This window comes from Palaemon carinicauda, chromosome 33, assembly GCF_036898095.1.
Source record: "Palaemon carinicauda isolate YSFRI2023 chromosome 33, ASM3689809v2, whole genome shotgun sequence".
Taxonomy (NCBI): domain Eukaryota; kingdom Metazoa; phylum Arthropoda; class Malacostraca; order Decapoda; family Palaemonidae; genus Palaemon; species Palaemon carinicauda.
In genome coordinates, this window is record NC_090757.1 from 31,727,902 (window position 1) to 31,750,720 (window position 22,819).

Consider the following 22,819-nt stretch of genomic DNA (forward strand, 5'->3'; position numbering starts at 1 on the left):
TTTTTTATAAAGACAGCAGATTTCTTAGCTTCAAAGTTATCTGTTATTTTGCGCAAGTTAGCAAGAAGAGGAGCTTTTAGCACTTGTTGGAGAATTGGTAATGTTACTCCTCTATGTAAATTTGTTTGTGGTAGCTCAAGTCCCACTGATTACCGCCCAATTTCCATAACTCCCATATTATCTAAAGTTTTTGAACGTCTTCTGGAAAAACGTCTTAATAGGTTTGCTGAAGATAATCATCTACTCCCTAGTTTGCAATTTGGTTTTCGTAAAGGCCTTGGAGCATGTGATGCCCTTCTTACAATCTCCAATGCTGTACAGAAATCCCTTGATTGTGGTCAGGAAGTTCGTATGATTGGCCTTGATTTTAGTGCTGCCTTTGACCGTGTTAATCATGAGGCCCTTGTTTTCAAACTGAAACAGTTGGGAGTGGGTGGGTCGTTTCTTAGCATTATTATTGATTTTTTAAGTAATATATCTCAAAGAGTTGTTGTTGATGGGCACCATAGTGATTATAGGAATGTGATATCCTGTGTTCCACAGGGTAGTGTTCTTGGCCCATTACTTTTCATACTATATACACATGGCATGTGGTTTGGGTTAAAAAACCAGCTTGTTGCATATGCAGATGATGCTACTCTCTTTGCATCAATTCCATCCCCTGAATGTAGACCTGGGGTTGGTGAATCCCTTAATAGAGATTTAGCTAGAATTAGTGCATGGTGCAAATTATGGGGTATGAAGTTGATTCCTAACAAAACTCAAGTATGATTGTAAGTACAGTAGGTCAAGGACGGTGGCTCCTCAACATCCGGATCTCAGTATTGGTAATGTTTCTTTAAATTTGTATGACTCTTTCAAAATTTTAGGTGTGATTCTCAACAGCAAATTTACTTTTGAGAAACATATAAGGTCTGTGTCTTTTTCAATTGCACAAAAAATAGGCTTATTGAGAAAGTCTTTCAAGATTTTCGGTGATCAGTCTATTCTGAAGTGTTTTAATTCTTTCATTCTACCTTGTTTTTGAGTATTGTCCTCCTGTCTGGTGTTCAGCTGCTGATTCTCATCTAAATTTGTTGGACAGAAACTTACGGTCTATTAAATTTCTTATTCCTGATCTAGATATTAATCTCTGGCACCATCGTTCAATTAGTTCATTATGCATGTTGCATAAGATTTTTCATAACTCTGACCATCCTTTACATTCAGATCTCCCTGGACAATTCTATCCTGTTTGTAATACTAGGCAGGCAGTTAATTCTAATGGCCAGGCCTTCTCCATCATGAGGCTCAATATTACGCAGTACTCTAGAAGTTTTTTTCCAGCTGTTACCAAGTTGTGGAATGATCTTCCTAATCGGGTAGTTGAATCAGTAGAACTTCAAAAGTTCAAAGTTGGAGCAAATGCTTTTTTGTTGACCAGGCAGACATGAGTCTTTATAGTTTATTTATGACATATTTGTTTTTGATATTGTTAATAGTTTATATATGACATGTCTGTTTTGACGTTGTTACTTGTTTTAGAATGATTTAATTGTTAATTTGTTCTCTTCATTTATTTATTTCCTTATTTCCTTTCCTCACTGGGCTATTTTTCCCTGTTGGAGCCCCTGGGCTTATAGCATCTTGCTTTTCCAACTAGGGTTGTAGCTTGGATTGTAATAATAATAATAATAGAAATACAGGATCAATGAAAACCAGACCAGAATTTAAGTTTTTGAGTTTTGACCCGTAAAGTTAATTTAATGACGTATGTAAAGCCAACGGACAGCCAAGGCAGAAGTGTATTCTTTTTGAGACTGCATTTTTGTCCTATTTGTGTTTTATAGCCATGCCATTAGATATTTTGCAGACATGATTTATGGTAACATAGATAGTAGCTATTTCTAAAATTTTATATGGTTTCATATTTTTTTCTCTCCCCGTAAATTGCAGTAAGTCACTTGAAAAGATCCAAAGGCCACTGAATTAATGGTAACAGTAGCATGAAGTTAATAAGAAATATATTTTTTTTTTTTTTATCTAAAGGAATTAATATTTGTAAATAGGTTTATTTATGCTGTAAATATAATGAGAGTGTTTGAACATCAAGTTTTTATTTGGGCTTTATTTATAAAAGTATTGCTATGCACCTAAAAAAATATTTGTTTTAGCTGAACATATTTTATAACTGGTAAATGAAGACACTAATTACCTTTATTTTTTATTTCTAGATATTCCCCTGTCTATGCTGAAACTCTTGGTTAATCCCATCTATGTTATGACATGCTTAGGCGCCTGCATGGAACTTATGATTGTCTCTGGATTCATAGTGTTTTTGCCAAAGTATCTTGAGACACAATTCTTCCTCTCCAATGTGCAAGCATCTATATTCACAGGTAAGAAAAATTGTTAATGAATATTATACCTTTTAAATGTATTTTGAGAGAATTTTATTTTTTGCATTGTACATAAATAACGTATGAAACCTGTACAGTAATGTACTACTACAGAATATATAAATATGATTCCGTGGTTCATATGAAGTAATTATGAGCTTCATAAATTTGCTAAATGGTTAAACCTGCCAGAATAATTTATTTAATAATGATAATAAGTAATTGGATATCATAAGTTATTAATGAAAGCAGTTAAAAACAAGGAATTTGGTAATAATAATGTGTGAATACTATTTGATATGATTAATGATTGTTCAGTGGTAGGTTACCTGTTGTACTTTTTTCATGCCTTCAAGTGAGAATATAACATTGGCTGTTTTGAACCATAACTCTTTCATTAGTTATAATTACATTTCTAATTCTAATGGTGACTACGGTATATCTAAATTTTTTCCTCATGCTATGAGATTTTGTTGATGAATATACGATTTGAGTTTTATCACACTAGTATGAATGCCTCGGAAGGAATTGTGTATTCATTGAAGTACTGTATTGGTAGTGATGTGATGTTCCGATTTTACATATTTACAAACAACGAGCTTAAGTAATATTTTGTAAAGAGCTTTACTAGTTATTTTTGATATTCATAGGGAACACATCTTTATTCTTTAGCTTTTACCTAGAGGCTGATTTTAGTTTAGAAATCTAAAAAGATTATACTTGATATAATATTTAAACTCAAATGGGGGTTTTGCAATTTTTTTTTTAGTCAACCATGCTGAACAATTCTCTTTATTAGTGAACCATACTGAACAATTCTCTTCTAATATTCTGTTCTCAAGACTTTGAACTTTAAAATAAGATCAACAGCCAGAGGACTAACACACTACAGTACTAGGAAATTAACTTAGAAATTAATATTCTATGTGAAATCTCTGCAAAGTCCATGACACCTATTGTTAATTATATGTCTGCTGTTAATTTTTTTTTCTTTTTTGTCTTCCTAACCTCTTATGTCTTTCTCAACCTCATTGTCTTATCTTCTTATGATGTCTTTCTCAACCTCGGTGTCTTTGAAATTATCCAATGTACTATACTGGTAAATGGCCACCCAAAAGTTAAGAATTGGAGAAACAAAACACTTTAGGTGTCAGAAAATGTATGATACCAATAAAGCCGCATATTCTGAACTTTATTCATAAACTTGAAGAACAGGTTTATCTATCAACCTTCTTAAAAACATTTAAGTAAACCAGGAGTTAACGGTAGTATTTGGCATAAATGATAGTATTGCCACAATAATGCGTGCGGTCTTTTACTGGGAAACTTTATTTTTCATCGATATGTGTATGCAATATCATGTTTAAATGCGAGGAAAATTTTATAAATTGTTATTGTGCAATTAGTGATTTTTGCCAAGAAGTACACTATACATACTTTAATAAACTTTGTACTGTGTAATAATTGGTGTTTCTCCTTATACTGTACTTAGCATATTGTTGATCTCAAATAGTTTGAGGAAAGATTAATAAATTTTATAGATTTTTGCCTAGGTTTTATTATATTTGACTGGATTGAATTATTTACTTTATCGGAAGTATGTTTCTGTACGAAATTATTGACGAGAAGGTTTATTTGTTATAGGTATTTGGAGCAGGTTAGTTTCTTATTTTTAATCTATGAGAGCTTAAAGCATATTGAAAATGAAATTGTAATAGCATGTCAAATTTATGAAATAGTGGTAATTTTGATTGTATTTTGGTATTGCTCTAATTAGTGATACTGTAATTGATAATATTCATGGCACTAGAATGATAATCCTTGTTAAAGATGCTTTGAACAGTTTGAGTGTATCTAATGATGTAAGTGTTATACAAGTTTATGCATTTTCTTAATTATCAGAAAATTTCTGTAGTCTTAATGAACAGTTTTTTGATAAATTTGCATTTTTCTTTTGTTACAGGTGGCATAGCAATTCCTGGTGCTTGTATTGGCATCTTTTTGGGCGGTTATCTGCTAAAAAGATTCAGTCTACGGCCTAAGGGTGCCATTCAAATGGTTATGGTCTTCAATCTGATTGGCTTGAGTTTCTATGGTCTCCTGTTTGTGTTGGGGTGTGACAATGTGAAAATGGCTGGTACTACATCTCCTTACTTCAACACGTTAGTACCGAAAGAAAATCTTTCTTCATAAGCATTTATTTTACTTAAGCTCTTCTCTTCATAGGGTTTATTATGAAATGAGTTCTCTCCATTCTTTTCTATCCTTTACACTCTTTTTGATTAACATGTAAATAATTAGTTTTCCTTATAAACTGTTCATCTCTTCTTGTCATGACCAACCTGTCAAAATTTTGAGTTGTCATACTTTTTCCAGTGTCTTAACACCACATCTCTCCAACAAACCCATGTCTATAATATGATCTTTCCACTGTCCTCCAACCTCTGAATCTTTCCAAGGTCACATATTTTCAAAATTTAATCAGTTTTCTTTATTCTAGGGATTTTTTTTTTCTATCATTGCACAGTCTTATGTGTTCCTACACAAATTAAACCATTGTCCTTTATTAGGAGAATTTTGTCATTGAAGCTGGAATTCTGCTGTTGAAATTTTATGAAAACGGGGTGCTACTTACTGACAGGTCACTAAGCAGCGACTTTGATTTCAGCCACTGAGTAGTACGCAAGTACTTCTCTGCGCCTTCAATTTTCTTAGCTGTTTTAATGTATGCTTTCTCTTTTCAGTGTTTACCGTGATGGAGAATCCATGAGCAGATGTCCAGGTCTGCCCTGGTAAGCCTGGCCTCAGTTGCGTTAGGTTTATCAGTAAAGTTGATATGGATCCCTATCTACCTCTGTGCTTTTTGCATGTGGCATGACTTCGTAATCATCCCCTGTGACAAGTGCAAGTTGTGGCTGCCCCTGCAGTGGGTAGAGTTTGGGAAGGAAAGGAAGAAGGCTAAGGCAGAGACTAAGCCCAAATGGTTGCCAAAGCAACTCTAGCTCTTTCTCCCCTCATGGTTTTCGACCTGCTGTGCCTTCCTCAGGTTCCTTTTAAGATTTAAAGGTCACTCATGAATGGCAGAGGCAAGGGACAGTGGTAATACCACCAGTAGGACAATGCCCTGAAGAAGGACCATATATCCATTAAAGGGAGGGCCAAGCAATGACTGCTGATGACTCAGCAGGTAGACCTATAGGCTCCCCCCAAGCCCCCCATTCTTAGCTCACAAAGATGGTGAGGTTGCAAACACTAGGGCTGAGTTCTCTGGAGGAATTCAAAGAAGGGAGGAAACCCCAATTTGCATTTGGAGCTGCCTTCAGGTAAGGCAGAAGTATCACCTTCCCCCAGTGAGGTAATACTAGTACAGTACTTCTACCTTCTATTCAAAGTTTGCCGTCACTTGTACTGATCGAAGATGACGTGTGCAGGAATTTCAGTCTGAGAAAGTTGTGGATAACCTTTGTATTGATGGTGAAATTTTGCTTCTAAGCTGCTAAAGGTATAGGCTAATACTAGGAGCACCAGAACTTCTGTTGTCGTGGCCTCCTCTTCTGCTGAGGCATCTGAATGTTACAACCATGAAGATATCCTTGCTTGGTTTTGGAGTAGATTCTGGATCCTCTCCTCTAGCGGTATTGTTGTTGCTGTCCTGTAAGTCCTTGACTCTGAGGACTGACAAGGGACTGAGGCATACTCGCCCTCCTTCCCCTCCTCTTGCTGCCAAACCTAAAACTGGACACCAACTGCTCCGAAGAAGGAGAAGAAGCAGCCTCTTGTGAAGACCAATCTACCAGAGTCTCCCAGGACTTTCTTTGTCTGACCTCCCCTCACATATGAGAGAGAGGGATACGGGCGGTGTAGTACTGTCCACTAACCCAGTCTGGGAAGGGGGTTTGGTATGAGGTACAATGTCTTCTGGGACATCTCTCATTGTTGAAGTTAATTCCTCAGAGTGACTCCACCAGCAATTACTTCAGTGGTGTCTGAAACATAATTGGGTAGCAACCAGTCACCCTCCTTTCAGTCTCGCTTTGGTGGTTGAATGATGAGAACCTCATCATGGGATTCCACTTGTCTCCTAAAAGGCTGCTGTTCACAGATGCCTCCAATGATGTATGGGGCATGCACATCAACCTACTGGAAATGCAAGCAGTGCATCTAGCATTGCAAGTTTTCCAAAAAAGTTTTATAGGGCACTCTGTAGTATTGATGAGCGACATCACGACCATAGTGGCCTACGTCGGCAAACAAGGTGGCACTGTTTTACAGCCTTGTGCAATTGGCGAAGCAGATGCACACAACGATACAGTGAAGCTGCTAGGGAAGTTCATTCCAGGCAAGAGGAGTGAACTAGCTGACACACTCAATTGCCAGGGATAAGTGATAGGAGCAGAAGGGTTCCTACATCCTCTTGCAGTGGAAAGGTTTTTTTTACTCTTTGGAGCCTGCCATTGATAGTTCCAAATCTACCACCGGCTCTAGATGATATCTTCCAGCACCCTTGAGACATCAACACTTGTATGTTTTGCTCATTTCTCCCTAATTCAACGAGTAATCAATGACATTCAATCTCAGAATGACCCTGATGTTCTCAAAGGTCCACATGCCTAATAGCTTCCAGATCTGCTGATGTTCCTCATCAAGGTACCAAGGAAACTACCCCAGGGGCCTAACCTTCCCTGTCAGCCCCATCTGCAGAGGTACCACAACTTTATGTCATCCATGTCATTAAACAGGTGGTGATTATCTACAGTAGCATCTTCTTCCAGTGAAAATCCTTTTGCAAAGCCCTGCATATATATAAAGATCCTTTTAAGCTGTCTACCAGGGAAAGTGAACTATCATCTCCCATCTACAATTTGCATTATAGAAGGGATACTTCCCCAGTCAGAGCCTCATTGCAATTGATTGTTTAATTCTCTTCTCATGTACCTTTGTCAGGAGAAGCTCCTCTTAGTCTCAGTGGTGAAAGACTATCAGTCGGCCTAAAGCCAGGTCTTACTCTGTAGGGTTTAGGACCTTTCTTCATCGTGGGAACTGTCTATGTAGCTTCGAGCAATCTTGTCCTACCAAGGAACTCAAACTGCCAGCATGGGACGTCGCACGATTTTTCAAGTCCCTTGAGACAGGTGTCAATAGGGATCTGACCCTAAAGACTATCTTCCTTCTAGTCTTAGCCTCAGCGAAGCATGTAAGCAAAACTGCATGGCATCTTGTATTTCATTAGTCATTCAGGAGATGGAAGAAGGTCTCCTTTACCTTTGTTCTGGAGTTTGTAGCTAAAAGCCAGAATTGAGCAATTCATGAATGACTCCAGGTTTGATTCCTTCATCTTCTCCCTGAAAAATAAGTGCCTAGAGCTCTGAATAACTTGCTTTTATGCCCTGTAAGGGCATTACCTGAAGAGGATTCAAAGCTTCAGACTACAGCCACAGAGGAACTTTCTCAGCATCGGTAGGGAAAAGAAAAAGATTTCCTGAGATACAGTCTCCTACTGGCTCACGAGACAATTGGGTGGATGTATCCTGCAACCAGAGACAGAGCTGAAGGAATATCTGTGCACACACAGGGATTTGCTCTACCCTAGCCTTCATGAAGAACCTGTCAAGTGGTGCAAGTTTTGAAAGATGGAGTTTGGAAATTCCAAATAGACCTTCATCCCCTACTATCTTAGGGAGTACATATATCTACAGGTCCTTAGATCCCTTTACCCCCAAGTTAGTGGTAGTTGCTCTACAGGGTGTCTAGCAAACCTAGCTCCCTCAGAGACAAGAAGCATCTTGGCTAAGATAGTGGTTGCAATATATCTAGGACGAGAGGTAAGAATATCTGGCCCTTTTCTTCCTCTCTTTTGGGAGGGGCTCAGCAGTTGTGCAGTTATTTGCTTGATTGGATGTTAGATGTAGGTAAGCCTCAAAATCGATAAAGTTTTCTTTTCAGTACTTGTTCAGAATTCTCTCTCCCATCCTCCTAAATGAGGGGGGACGATACACACACGTGTATGCAAATCCAGTTCTTATAAAAGAGCATACTTTGCATTCAGACACCATATCCATGCATGGATATAGGTTCTTCCATGACCATCTACCAATCACTTGTTAGGAACATAGCCTTTTTATTGTGACATATATCTACCCAGATTGTTAGAAGATTGGCAGGAGTCATCACTTCAGCTCCTTTAACAGGTCCAAGTGCCTTAATATCCTGGGAACTGAACCATCTAGTTTGGTTTCATGAATTTCCTCCTTCCTAAAAGTAAGTCTCTTATATAGGATGATGGTTTGTATTCATTTATGAACATACCACATTTTTAAAGGAAGTATCCTTTTTCCTAACTCCAAAACCAGTTCTTAAAGTTTCATTTCCTGCCTCAGCCACCCTGCAAATTCTAGGGTAACGTCAAAGTTAATGCCCAGTGGCTTACCCACCACCCACTAGTAACTACCACCACTTTGTTATGAATTTTAACAGCTGGATTCTAACTTCGCTGAAGTCATATGAACTCCTATTGTAGGACTTGGGTTTGTATAGTTTGGAAAAATAAGTTATTTTTCATGTGGTTTCTATCATAAATCTTTGCTTACTCTACTATTCATCAATCATCTTGTTGCCTTTCTATATCACTAAATCTTCTACCATTCTTTCATATGGAAAGAAAATTTGTTCAGGCAATTTTAGCTTAAATAGTAATTTTATTTTTATGTCATTAGAAAGTAGATATTTTAGGCTTATTGTACCAGTGTTTTGTTTACAGTAAAATGTATGTTTCAATGTTAAATATACAATTTCATGAAAATATGAGATAAAACTAACAGAAAGATAAGTTTTAATAATAATGATGACAAATTTTTGTTAGAATAATTTTATGTATTCTTTAGAGTTCATTTTGATATATTAAAAGTGTGCTAATACTGTAAATTTTGGCAATGACTGTTGTTTATTTCTTGTCTTGTTTGAGGTATTAACCCTTTTACCCCCAAAGGACGTATTGGTACGTTTCACAAAAGCCATCCCTTTACCCCCATGGACATACCGGTACGTCCTTGCAAAAAAATGCTATAAATTTTTTTTTTTCATATTTTTGATAATTTTTTGAGAAAATTCAAGCATTTTCCAAGAGAATGAGACCAATCTGACCTCTCTATGACAAAAATTAAGGCTATTAGAGCAATTTAAAAGAAATTTACTGCAAAATGTGCTGGGAAAAAAATAACCCCCTGGGGGTTAAGGGTTTGAAATTTCCAAAGAGCCTGGGGGTAAAAGGGTTAATTTCTTGTCTTGTTTGAGGTATTAAGATATTTGATAGATGGGTAATCTGTTGATCAAGTACAATATCTGCTTCATCGTTAGTATCATACATTCTCTGACACCAAGTGTTTTGTCATTCCAATACCTGACTTTCGAGTGATCACTTATTTGTTTTTGTTTCTTGTTGATGTCGGCTACCCCCCAAAATTGGGGGAAGTGCCTTTGGTATATGTATGTACTTATCACTGTATTGAATAATCACCATGATAAGAAATTCAGAGTAAATTCAATTTCAAAAACATTTTGATTGAGAATGTTATCATCATGAGAGGTTAGGAAAGTTCAAAAAAAATTAATAATAAGATTTTAACAATTGATATATAATTAACAGGAGCAACAGATTATTTTTTTTACATAAAATACTAGTTTCTTAATTGAGTTTTAAAGTAATATATTACACCTTTGAAGGTTGATGTTACTTTAAAGTTTTTAAGTTTTCAAAGTAGATTAAAAGTAGCAAAAATATTTAGAGAATTTGTCAGCAATAGATTGATGAAAATATTGTTACTGCATCAATTTGAATTAGTTTATGACTCATAGGTCTTGTTTGATGTTTCTGTTATTAAGAGAGTGTTGAAAATTTTTGAAAAGTAAATTTAAAGCGGTGAAAATTTTTGAAAAGTAAATTTAAAGCGGTGAAAATTTTTGAAAAGTAAATTTAAAGCGGTGAAAATTTTTGAAAAGTAAATTTAAAGCGGTGAAAATTTTTAAAAAGTAAATTTAAAGAGCCTGAATAGCCAAGTAGGAAGAGATTAAATGAAACACATGTAAAGTAATAGCAGTAAGCAAAAGAGGTGGTGAAGTGTTGATGTATTATTGAACCTTTATTACTTCTACTGTTCACTTTAAAGGCATATTGTAAAGGATACCTTCTTACTGATACTGTTGATGTGAGTGTCAGTTTACATAATAAAGTTAAGGCAAATACAGAAATTATCTATTTGAAATGCCATAGTGGCTATTAATGATGATTGATAACTTATGATTTCTTCAAATCAAAGAGTAAAATTTTTGTTACAGTTCAATGGCACATTCTGTTGCAAACAGTCCAGGGCAGTTAGATAATGGAGGATCTTTTGAAGTGAATCTAACTGCTTGGTGTAATACTGGGTGCTCTTGTTCCTCTTCATTGGTAGAACCAGTTTGTGGCAATAACGGACTGACTTACTTTAGCCCGTGCCATGCTGGATGTACTTCTTATTCACCACAGCACAAATTTGCCAATTGCACATGTAAGTACAGTAATTCATTTAATAAGTTAAAAATTATAGTTGTAAACTTGTGGTTTTTTAAATGTTTATTGGTATGAAAATTAAGATTGTGGTTGTGTTACATTATTGATTTTAATTTCCATTTCAATTACGGTATGTGTTCATAAATTGTGTAATGATATACTTGTGCTATATTGCAATGAGTAGGCCCAAAAAATAATCATACTTTGCTGCTGTTATACTTCACATATAGTGAATGAAATTGTTTACAACTGTGAAATTTTTTATTTGAACTATTACATTTTGTGTATACATACAGCAAAGAGGAAATGATTAAGTGTATCTTTATCATTTTTAGGCATTCGTGGAGAGGTCAACCAGTCTTCACATTATCTTTCATCCTCGTCATTGTCACCAGAAGCAGCAGGATTTTCTGAGGTGACGGCGGTTCCCGTTGCAACGGCAGGCCCGTGCTACATTCCTTGCAATACCATCATGCCCTTCATGATATTGTTGTTCTTTATGTGCACTGTTGTAGCCATAAGTCAGATGCCCTTACTTATGATTGTTTTGAGGTAAGTGTGCCTTGACATATGTTGTAGGATCATAGCATTATAATTATTATTTTTTATCTGATAACTTTATTTCCTCTCAGTTCAAACTGCTCAAACTATTTTAGGAACACAAGTTTAATTATATTTGGTTTTCTTTTATTATTACCTGGCAATTATTTTTTATCTTATTGATATGATTAGCATCAAAATGCTTATTTTTGCTTTCTATAGATATTTCTAAGTTCTTCAATGAAAATCTTCAAGTTTATTTAAAGAATGAAGGCCAGGTAATGCTGTATAATCCACGAATTACCAGGACTCATATAGGAAGAGAACTTTTAGTTTATTGACAGTAAGGAACATTGATGGAAATGGAAGTACTGTGCTGTACTGTTCTCTGCAAAATGTGAGCAAGGTATACCAATAGTGTAGTTATTGAGCACACCAAGATTGAAGCATATTTATGGGTTGCTTGTAAAACCTATCTAGATAGGTTTTACAAGCAACCCATAAATATGCTTCAATCTTGGTGTGCTCAATAACTACACTATTGGTATACCTTGCTCACATTTTGCAGAGAACAGTACAGCACAGTACTTCCATTTCCATCAATGTTCCTTACTGTCAATAAACTAAAAGTTCTCAATAGTGTAGTTATTGAGCACACCAAGATTGAAGCATATTTATGGGTTGCTTGTAAAACCTATCTAGATAGGAAAATGGAAATTTTAATGAAGCATTTAAGCATACAATAAACGCTCTTCATATCCCATTTCGCTTATCGCTCTCTCAGTGCATCTTGGAATTATAAATATGAATATGTAAATCTATATTGTGGGTTTCTGAGGGCAGATAAGTTCATTTTTCAAAAAAATAATTAAAATATGATAAGTATTTAATTATCATTGCTTCCATATAGGGGTGCAATACAATACTGTACTAGAGGGGTCAAGGTAGTGAGGGAAATTTGGAAATTTTTTATTTTTAGATTGGCATCTACATTTTACCAAGCTTTGAGTAGGAAGCCTTATGAACCTTGGTCGAGATTTATAGAAATAATTACGCATTATACTGTACATGGCATTACTAAAGGATGATGTATGTAGCACTATATCATAAGGACTGATTGTAAATTATATCTCCATTTTAAAAGACTAATTATCATTCATGAAGAAATGCTTTTAAGAACCAGGCATGTTTTCTTGTTTGAAATCTACAGTTTGAGGAGGTAAAAATTTTTGTTGGAAGATATTCTCATTGTATGGTGACACTAAAATATATTTTTTTTTTTTTTTGGTACCATAGTTTATAGTACTGTATTTACCATTTTTAACAATGGTTAAATTTTAATACATTGAAAAGGAAAGATGAAGAATTATCATTGGCATTATAAACTATGCATTAATAAATTTGATAATAAAATTTACAGTAATAAGGTAATATTTATAAGACACAACAGCATATACAACATTAAGAAAAAGCGTTGATTTATAATAAAAGTGAGTGATAACAATAAATATTTTAGTGTTTACTAAATACAGTATATGGGATTTGTTTAATTTTTATTACATTCATTCTAGTACTAAAATTTCAAATTTATAATCATTCATTTCACAGACTTAATTTCTTAATAGCTTTTCATATATCAATGATTATAGCTAACATAAATGAAGGTTACATATAAGCATTGAACAACCAGTTTTCTTGGGATAAGAGTACTTCTTGAATAAGGTTGTTGGCTAGAAATACTGTTGAAGTTTGAAATACATTTAATGACAAGAAGCACTTTCTGTTACAATGCCCCAAGATCATAAAATTAGTGGTAGAAGTATATTTTGTCTAGTATTCTGGCTGATATATTGATATCTAATTTTCAATTACAATAAGACATTTTAAGTAAGTCTGTACAGTTCATCTATTCATCCAATGTATTGCCAATCACAATTGTTTCTTGATTTTTAGTTTCTGCAGGAGGTTTTAGTTCTGAATATATTTATCTAGAATATTATCAGTACAGAATTAAGAAATCCATTCTATTTCAGATCAGTGGATGAAGAAGAAAGATCTTTTGCACTGGGCGTTCAGTTTGTAATATTTCGGCTTATAGCTTACATTCCTGCACCCATTATGTTTGGATCAGTAATTGATTCTACATGTTTGATGTGGAAGAGCTCTTGTGGGGAGAAGGGTGGTAGATGCTTAATCTATGATATTGAAATGTTCAGATACAGGTTAGTGTACAACATTATTCTTTACTGTAGTGGAACCTCTACATACGAATTTAATCCGTTCCAGAACCAACTTCGGATGTAGAAATTGATCGGATGTCGAAACGAATTTTCCCCTAAGAATACATTGAAATAGGATTAATCCGTGGTTGAGCCCAAAAACCTATGATAACTTCTTAATAAACTACTACACATAATTTTCCCATGAGAATAATGAACACTAAATTAGATAATAGACATGTAAATAAGAAGAATAGACATGTAAATAAGAAGAATTAGCAAAAAATGATAAATAAGAAACGGGTTTTTAGCGTCACTTTACCTTAGAAACTCCAGCGCAGGTGTTGTTAGTCTTGCTATGCAGAGAGGAGACGGACGGGCGGCGAGGAGGTAGAGAGGTTAACTACGATAAACGTACACTACCGTAACTTATTCTAACTTACACTAAGTGAACTTTAACATAACTTAGCTTTTTTTTTATAATTTATATTTTTTGTTACATTTTCTTTTTTTCTTTTTGATGATTAATTTTAATCACTTTCACTCTCTACACTTAAAATTGATTGAATTTTTTTCTCTTCACTCTTTGCTGTTTTCTTTGAACCACTTCCTTCCTCTTCATCACGAGTTCGCTTCGTAGTTTTTTTAAAGAAGCTATCGATAGAAAGTTGCTTGGTACAGCTTTTCAGAATGTTTCGAAAATAAGTTAGGGAAACATAATCAAACTGCGCAGCTACACGACAAACCTGCAATTTCTTTGGATGGTATTTGTCGATGAAGTCGACCACGTCTTGATATTTTCCTAACACCTCTTTTATTTGCGCGGAACTTATTGCAAGTTCACTCATACGGACGCCACGCTCATGCTTTTCAATAATTCCTTGCTTTACTTCTAAAGAAAGCATTCCCTTATTCCTTTTCTCACCACTACCACTACCACTTGCGAAACTAAGCCTTTTAGGACCCATGATTTTCGTAAAATACCGTAAAAGGATGAATGTAAAAAATCACGATTAAAACACAATAAATAGCAGAACGCACAGGGCACAACCACATAAAGCCAACGAGAACAGAGGACTGACCAGAGCCACGCTAATTGAGGGTCCCTCCGAGGTTGAAGTGCTGCCTTCTATTGGCGGAAATAAAAAACACATCAGGCGCTATGAGCACCGACTACGCATACGAGTATTGTTTACTTCGGGTGTCGAAAAAAAAATTCGGGTGTAGAGTAGGAACGTGTTCGAATTGTACTTCGCGTGTCGAAAAATTCGGATACAACCGGTACGACGAAAATTGCTACTTCGTGTGTCGAAATAAAATTCGGGTGTAGAGTCGAAAATTTGCTCGAATTTTACTTCGGATGTTGGAAAATTCGGATGTAGATACGTTCGTGTGTAGAGCTTCCACTGTATATGAAAGATAACAAGCCGTACTGTGTACTTTAACTAGGAATCTGTCTTGATTTACTTGATCCAATACTATATAGGATATAAAAATTTTAAACTTTAGTTTCCTGATATTTCTAATGCGATAAGATATACTAATTTTAAAACTTTAGTTTCCTAAAAAGTTGAAATTTTTCAAGTCCTATGGATGCTCTTTGCATATATAAATAATTCCTAATTTATGTTTCCCTGTTTGCAGATATGTGGGTATATGCACAGCAATCAAGATTATATCTGCAGCTATTTTTGTATTTGATTGGTTACTGATCCGATGGAAGTATAAATTGGATATGGAAGGAACCATGACAGTAGGAGATATTGTAAATTCCCTCATGTCTGTGGATAAAGATCATGAAGCTGATAATTTAGCAGAGGAAAGTGTTTGGTTGCCAGAATTGCAAGGGTCACAACCATCAGCTGGTCACCAAGCCAATTTGATAAATACTTCCACAACCACTGCGGCACATCATTATCACCATAGGAGAAATGGCTCTTTAATCAATAATCGACAGCAGTTGCCATCACATGGTTCTGGTGGGTACAATGAAAATTAGTATTAGTATTATAAGTTTGTTTGAAGGAAAATTTTGGCTTGTTTTACTGATAAATAGCAGCAGTAGTGTGCTTAATGGCCTGGGTGAAATTTATACTGAATACAGTATAGAAGTTAGCAAATTCACAAAGTATTAGTGTTGAGGATGTATACATTAAATTTTTTTTTTAAATATATTTACAGAATATATAAATGAATTTCAGTAGCTTACTTTTATTTTTTATTTTATTAAAGTGTTGAAATTAAATTATAAAAGATAGTTTAAGATTTTATTTTGCCATATGAAATCTATGAGATGCCATGTTTTGCAAGATGCAGTTTGAAGTTTATGATAATATTGTATATATTTCCCCATTAGTTCAAATTAGTATTAAAAACAGTTCAATATGGTCTCTTGATATCCTCATTCATCCTCATGATGTCTGTTGGATTTTCAGTCTTGTTCACTCTCTAGCCAAATAAATGGTTTAGATCTATCTTATCCATGTCATTTCAAGATTTCTTGGACCTTAGGCCTTTTTACTGATTTTTTAAACTGTACAGTACACTGCTAATAGTTGGTCCAATTACTGTTCACCCCTTTTGTTCAAGCTATTGTTTTCTATTGCTTCATGTTATCTATATTCCTTTTCTATTTAATTGTTCCTCCTTTTGCGCATTCTCTGCACACTGTCCATGAATCTTATTTTGTTCCTACACAAATACAAACCATTGTTTAAGAAGCATAACTACTTTTTGCTAGGAATTTTGAAAATTAGGATTATTGCTTGTGTGTGCTTCTCAACCCACTTTTGAGTTCCTCTAGTAATGAGGTCTTCTTTAAAATCTGATTCAGGGAAAGCAGAAGTAGAGAATCATGTTTCCTGGGTGAAGGAATACAGTTAACTCAGCGTTACCACATGTTCTGTCAACCCAATTTCGAAGTTACACAAGTTCAATCAGGATTTATTAAGCTTACAACCAAATAGATTTTAGTTTTTAATGTAGTACCAAAAAAGGGAATATAATTTTACGAATTAATGTGGATCCATACATGTAAATGTAGATTATTTTACAATTTGGCATGTTTACAGTACATCGCAACTTTATTTGTGATTTTGGTTTGCTCTAAAATCATCATCATCTTCTTTGTCCGTATCTTTTCCCACTTTTATGTGGGGTCGATGTTTCTGGCCAGCGTATCTCAATGTACCTCTGTCCCACACTTCATCACTGGTTAATCCCTTTTGGTCGAAGGTCATCCTTGATACAGTCCATCCACCTTCGCTTTGGTCTTCCTCTCCTTCTCGTTCCTTGTTGTGGTTTGCTCTAAGATACAGTAGTATAAAATAGAAAGATTTTGTAAGCTTAAGTAACAAATTATTATAACAATTATATTGTTAGTAATAAAATAAACTTAATTGTTACATTTATCACTATTTATATTCAATATCTTTATTTACAGTGCGTACGTAGACGACTGTGGATTGTCAGCGTCATTTTTCAATACGCATTTTAATAAGAAGAAACTGGTCGAGTTCGATGAACAGGTTCAAGGATTAATAGGGAGTAAATCATATCAACAATACTCTTAACTATACGTGAGCATAATCATGATCCTGTCCAAAGGGGGAGAGAGGTGAGATTGGGAGTGTTTCCTGGATTTTTCTCTAAGACTTTTTAGTCCATCCGCGGAGACTCCATTTGTCCTTGGTAGAGCGATTTAGTTCATCAGTTAAGAAAGTTCTTATGATCTTGTCTAACTTATTCTTGAACCTGCTCAATTGAAGTACTCTTCAAGAAATCCTTTGTTAGAGTGGACAAATCCTGCTACATTGTCAACCCCAATGGCTTTCAATTCTCGTCCAGTGTCAACATAGAATCTGGAGACTGTAAGTTTCCCAAGTTCCTGGCACTAAGCTAGAGTACAATTACCCTTGTGGAGGTGGTGGAGGGCATCTTGGCTCCTATGAAGGGAGAAAGAACATTCATTGATTGGCACCTTTTGCACTCCCAAGGATAAAAAAACCCATCCTTGAGGTGCCATGGTCGGAACTTGTATGACAGCTTTTCAAGGACGGGGAACCATTCTATCCAACCGTTCTTCCTTGGTCATTGGTCTTGCCATTGGCAGATGCCCTTCCATGCTCCCGTCGCCGCCGCAGGAGTCATCATCATCATTGGGATATTCCTCTGTCTGGCTGTTATCGCCGTCTTCCCCTCTCCTGTTCTTAGTTAGAATCTTCTGGGGGAGGGGAGTGCGGCTGCTCACTCGTGGGTGGCTGGCAGTGTACTCCGTGAGGTAACACCTTTCCCGATCCCGGGTTAGGTTGCACTTCTGAATGGTTTTTTTGCATGTTATTTATCTTTCAGCTTTGTCTCTGTGGGGTTCCCCTCCTTCTCACCGGAGGGTTGTGGTTCTCTTGAGTAGTTATTTTTTCTCAGCTGAATTTAATTAACTGTAATTCTTGTTTTTTACACTGCTGTTCTCCTTCTCCTGTTGATGTCGGCCGTGGAATGGAGTGTGCAATCAAAATTTTATGTCTATTCTCTTGGACACCTTTCCTGTCCGCGGACTAGAAGCTCTTCCCAAGGGGGTTTTTTGTTACATAATTTGTTTTAGCTTTCCTCATTTAGCAATGCCGTTCTTCTTCGTTCGGCGATGATAGCAGATGCAGAAAGCAGCGCCTTTTGTCCTGGTGGTTACTGCTGTCAATGTGACATCACTTTCCTGTTCCCCTGCGTTTGCGGCAGCTCCTGATCATCACTCTAACCTTGAGAAACTACCTCTGGCTACGTTTTCTCTGGTAACCCTCGATGTAGACCTTCAACGTAAACAAGGCTTTTAGAGAGGAATTAAAGAGCGCTGCCTGGAGGTTTGCGTCCATGGGTTGGTTTTCTTTCCCTTCTGAGGGAAAGTTTTCGTCCTCAGAAGTTAGGCCCTATTTCTCCCTTCAGAGGGAAACCTCCCTTCATCATCTCGTGCCTCTCCTGCGAGGGCCCCTTTCTAATTAAGGGGCTTTCATAAAGACTTTTCTTCGGAGACCTGCTGACGGTCAGCTTGCTGTTCGACGTCGGGTTAGTGGCAGAAGTTCTCGCCAAGTTCTCCTCTTCACCTTTGGAGTTGCTCCTGCCTCTTTTGGTTCCCGACCTTCGCTTCGGTTTGTTTGTCGCCTGCAAGGGATTGTTCTCTATCTCTTCCCGAGTATGTGTCGACTCACGAGGGTCACTTTTCTTAGCCTGAGCTGCAGCTACAGTTCATCGGCAGCGTTCACCATCATCAGGGCTCTGCTCGATATGCACCTGTTCGTTGGATCAATATCAACCTACAACGCGACCGTACCATCAGCCCATGGATCGCTTGGTCATCGCCTACAGCCGAGAACTCAATCAACCTCTCGTAAGTCGCTTGCTACGCAAGAATCGCTTGCAGTTTGACAGCCGCCTATTCTTCCTTCTGCCTCTCTGGAATATCCTGCTACGCGTAAACCGCTTGCAGATTGACAATCGTGTGCGGTTCCAGCTGTTCAAAATTGTGTACTTGTCAGCGTCAGGAACTTGGTCTTCTATCAGACAGCGTACACTCGCGTCTCTTAACCGAAACACCTATCACCATCAAAGCATAAAACGCCTAACGGTGCATGAATCTCCTCAGCGTGAATCATCGGTCTTCCTTGTCCAGTGATTCGTCGCTCGTCGATGCTTAAACGCTTACTGTTTAACAAGCTAGCGTTCGGCGGTTGCTCAAAGTGTTTCAGTCTAACACTTCTCTCTCCTTCGGAAAGCAATCGCCCTTCAGAGCCATGAATCACCGACGCTGCCATCGGATCATGAATCGACTGACTATAGTCGATGTTCGACAACTCTTGTTACACTCCTAAGCGCACAATTACACGTGAACCGCTTACTTGTTTAACTTCTCGTCAATCTTTTGCTACGCGAAAATCATCAATCGTCTTGCCAACAGCATTCACCTCAGCGACCACATGGGTTGCTTAGACCTTCACAGTATTGGGAATCGCTCATCAATCGCTTAACATACCAGCGTTTGACCGTATCTCTGAGTGTTCCCAAACCATCACTTCACTGTCCTTCAGAACACGTTAGCCTATCTGTTCACTCAATGATCAGCCTTGCTCGGCTATACATAAGGCGCTTACTCGAGTATCATCGACAAACCGACCTGCCTCTCGTGCAGCGGTAACGATCGATCTCGCGTTATTGCAGTATTGCTTGCCAACGCAGGAAGACTACCTCCTATCGATCATTAAGTTATCGGTCCTCACGTTGGCAATCACCATCGCGTCGTGACGAGTAGGTTTCCACCGTTCTCCAATGCGTCAGTGCTGTCACGTCCTCGTGTAAAGAGGATCTCCAACTGCAACCACCAAAGGTGATGGTTGTGGCGGCTAGGAAGGTAGTAGTTAACGATTGTTCATTGTCATACCAGGTAGGCTTTGGACACCTTCCTTCTCGGTAACAGCATTCTGAAACGTCCAGTGGTTTGTGAATCGCCACCCCAAGAGTTGTTGATTCATCGTCCTGCCTCTCGCTTGGTGGTAGCGATTGAGCCTGGGTTTTTTGGTGTATCTCTTGTCAACCACAACGTATGCTAGTAAGTTGACGAGAGATACACCAAAAAACCCATGCTCAATTGCTACTGCCGAGCGAGAGGCAGGACGATGAATTAACAACTTTTGGGGCGGCGATTCACAAAACACTGGAAGTTTCAGAATGCTGTTAGCGTGAAGGAAGGTGTCCAAAGCCTACCTGGTATGACGAGGAACGATCGTTAACCACCCTACCTTCCTAGACGCCACAACCATCATTTTTGGTGGTTGCAGTTGGAGATCCTCTTTGCACGAGGACGTGACAGCACCGACGCATTGGAGAACGTTGGGAAACCTACTTGTCACGACGCGATAGTGATTGCCAACGTGAAGACTGATAACTTAATGATCGATAGGAGGTAGTCTTCCTGCGTTGGCAAACAATACCGCAGTGACGCAAGATCGATCGTTACCCCTGCACGAGAGGCAGGTCGGTGTGTCGATGATACTCAAGTAGGGGCCTTATGCATAGCCGAGCGTGAAGGCTGATCGTTGAGCGAACAGGTAGGTGAACGTGTTCTGAAGGACAGTGAAGCGATGGTTTGGGAACACTCAGAGCGGTCAAACGCTGGTACGTTAAGCGACTGATGAGCGATTCCCAATACTGTGAAGGTCTAAGCAGCCCGTGTGGTCGCTGAGGTGAATGCTGTTGGCAAGACGATCGATGATTCTCGCGTAGCAGAAGATTGACGAGAGGTTAAATAAGTAAGCGGTTCACGTGTAATTGTGCGCTTAGGAGTGTAACAAGAGTTGTTGAACATTGACTATAGTCAGTCGATTCATGATCCGATGGCAGCGTCGGTGATTCATGGCTCTGAAGGGCGATTGCTTTCCGGAGGAGAGAGAAGTATTAGACTGAAACACTTTGAGCAACCGCCAAACGCTAGCTTGTTAAACAGTAAGCGTTTAAGCATCGACGAGCGACGAATCACTGGACATGGAAGACTAATGATTCACGCTGAGGAGGCAGGAGCACTCCGAAGGTGAAGAGTAGAACTTGGCGAGAACTTCTGCCACCAACCCGACGTCGAACAGCAAGCTGACCGTCAGCAGGTCTCCGAAGAAAAGTCTTTAGAAAGCCCCTTAACTAGAAAGGGAGCCCTCGCAGGAGAGGCACGAGATAATGAAGGGAGGTTTCCCTCTGAAGGGAGAAGTAGAGCCTAACTTCTGAGGAAGAAAACTTTTCCTCAGAAAGGAAAGAAAACCAACCCATGGACGCAAACCTCCAGGCAGCGCTCTTTAATTCCCCTCTAAAAGCCTTGTTTACGTTGAAGGTCTACATCAAGGGTTACCAGAGAAAACGTAGCCAGAGGTAGTTCCTCAAGGTTAGAGTGATGATCAGGAGCTGCCGCAAACGCAGGGGAACAGGAAAGTGATGTCACATTGACAGCAGTAACCACCAGGACAAAAGGCCTTGCTTTCTGCATCTGCTATCATCACCGAACGAAGAAGAACGGCATTGCTAAATGAGGAAAGCTAAGACAAATTATGTAACCAAAAACCCCCTTGGGAAGAAGCACCTAGTCCGCGGATGGAAAAGGTGTCCAAGAGAATAGACATAAAATAAGGATTGCACAGTGTAGCTTCAGAGAGCTTGTCTAGTGCCCTGCCAGCTGCTCCTGCTACTGCATTGTCTTCATTTTCTGCTGCCGAGATCTGTGCTTCCTCCCCTGACGGACATCCTTCATGTGGAGAGTAAAGCCTGTGGCACGTCTCTCCCACGAGCATTTCCATTTCTAGTAAAAGGTCTCATAGAGACACTCCTCTTCGGAGGCTTGCTGTTGATCAGCCAGCTGATCCCATGCTCGTTGATTGTCGCTAGACGACGAGACGTTACACTTCTTTGCAGTCTCGGTCTTCTTCAGAAGAAGAAACTGTCCATCTTTTCTCCTGGTTACCGACCTTCGCCTCCATCTCCGAGGATCGCTAGGCTCCGAAACTCTGCCATGGAGAGGTTCTTCCTCTTAGAGCCAAAGGATGTCGAGCAGGCTGCGGAGAGGTAGAGGAAATCCAACACGGATTCCCTCCTCCTTTGGGCTTTTACAGCTCGGCCCTACCTCCAACCCTTCCAAGAATAGCCATACGAAACCATCAACTATTAAAACGGCAGAGGTTTCGGAAACGGAGGTGTCTTAAAGCCCTTTCCTGTCAAGGATGGAAATGGCAACAAATCCAATCATTGAGGAAAACTTCAGAAAGATGGCGGTAGAAACCGTCAACGCGAGACAAGATGTCCCTCGCTATGATGCCTATGAAGCTGCTTGACCAGGTGAATGCAGCTCTAGGCCAAACTTTGGACGATTTTTGTGATTCGTTCAGGGTATCGCGTCCCGTGCTTTTCATCTCTCCCTCTACTAACCAAGAATTCAGTGTTTTATGAGCACCTTTGCGATGGGATCAGCAAAGGGACAGGCTCTTCGGGCCGAAGTCCATTCCTGGTTGGAGAAAGGCTCCAGGAGATATCCTCGACGGTTCCCATGGATTCTTGACTGGTCGACTCTTTGTTTGGACGTAAGTCACTGATCGTTCAGCTGTGTACTTGTTTGTTAT

At 38.2% G+C, this 22,819-nt stretch overlaps 1 protein-coding gene across 1 annotated transcript in view; it reads left to right on the forward strand.

The window, feature by feature from the left end:
• Positions 1 to 22,819, forward strand: part of Oatp30B (Organic anion transporting polypeptide 30B) — a 330,565-nt gene that overhangs the window by 303,611 nt on the left and 4,135 nt on the right. The window contains 6 exon segments of the mRNA XM_068356923.1: positions 2,214 to 2,378; positions 4,342 to 4,540; positions 10,710 to 10,921; positions 11,259 to 11,475; positions 13,497 to 13,685; positions 15,327 to 15,661. Coding sequence (XP_068213024.1) covers positions 2,214 to 2,378; positions 4,342 to 4,540; positions 10,710 to 10,921; positions 11,259 to 11,475; positions 13,497 to 13,685; positions 15,327 to 15,661 — 1,317 coding nt within the window.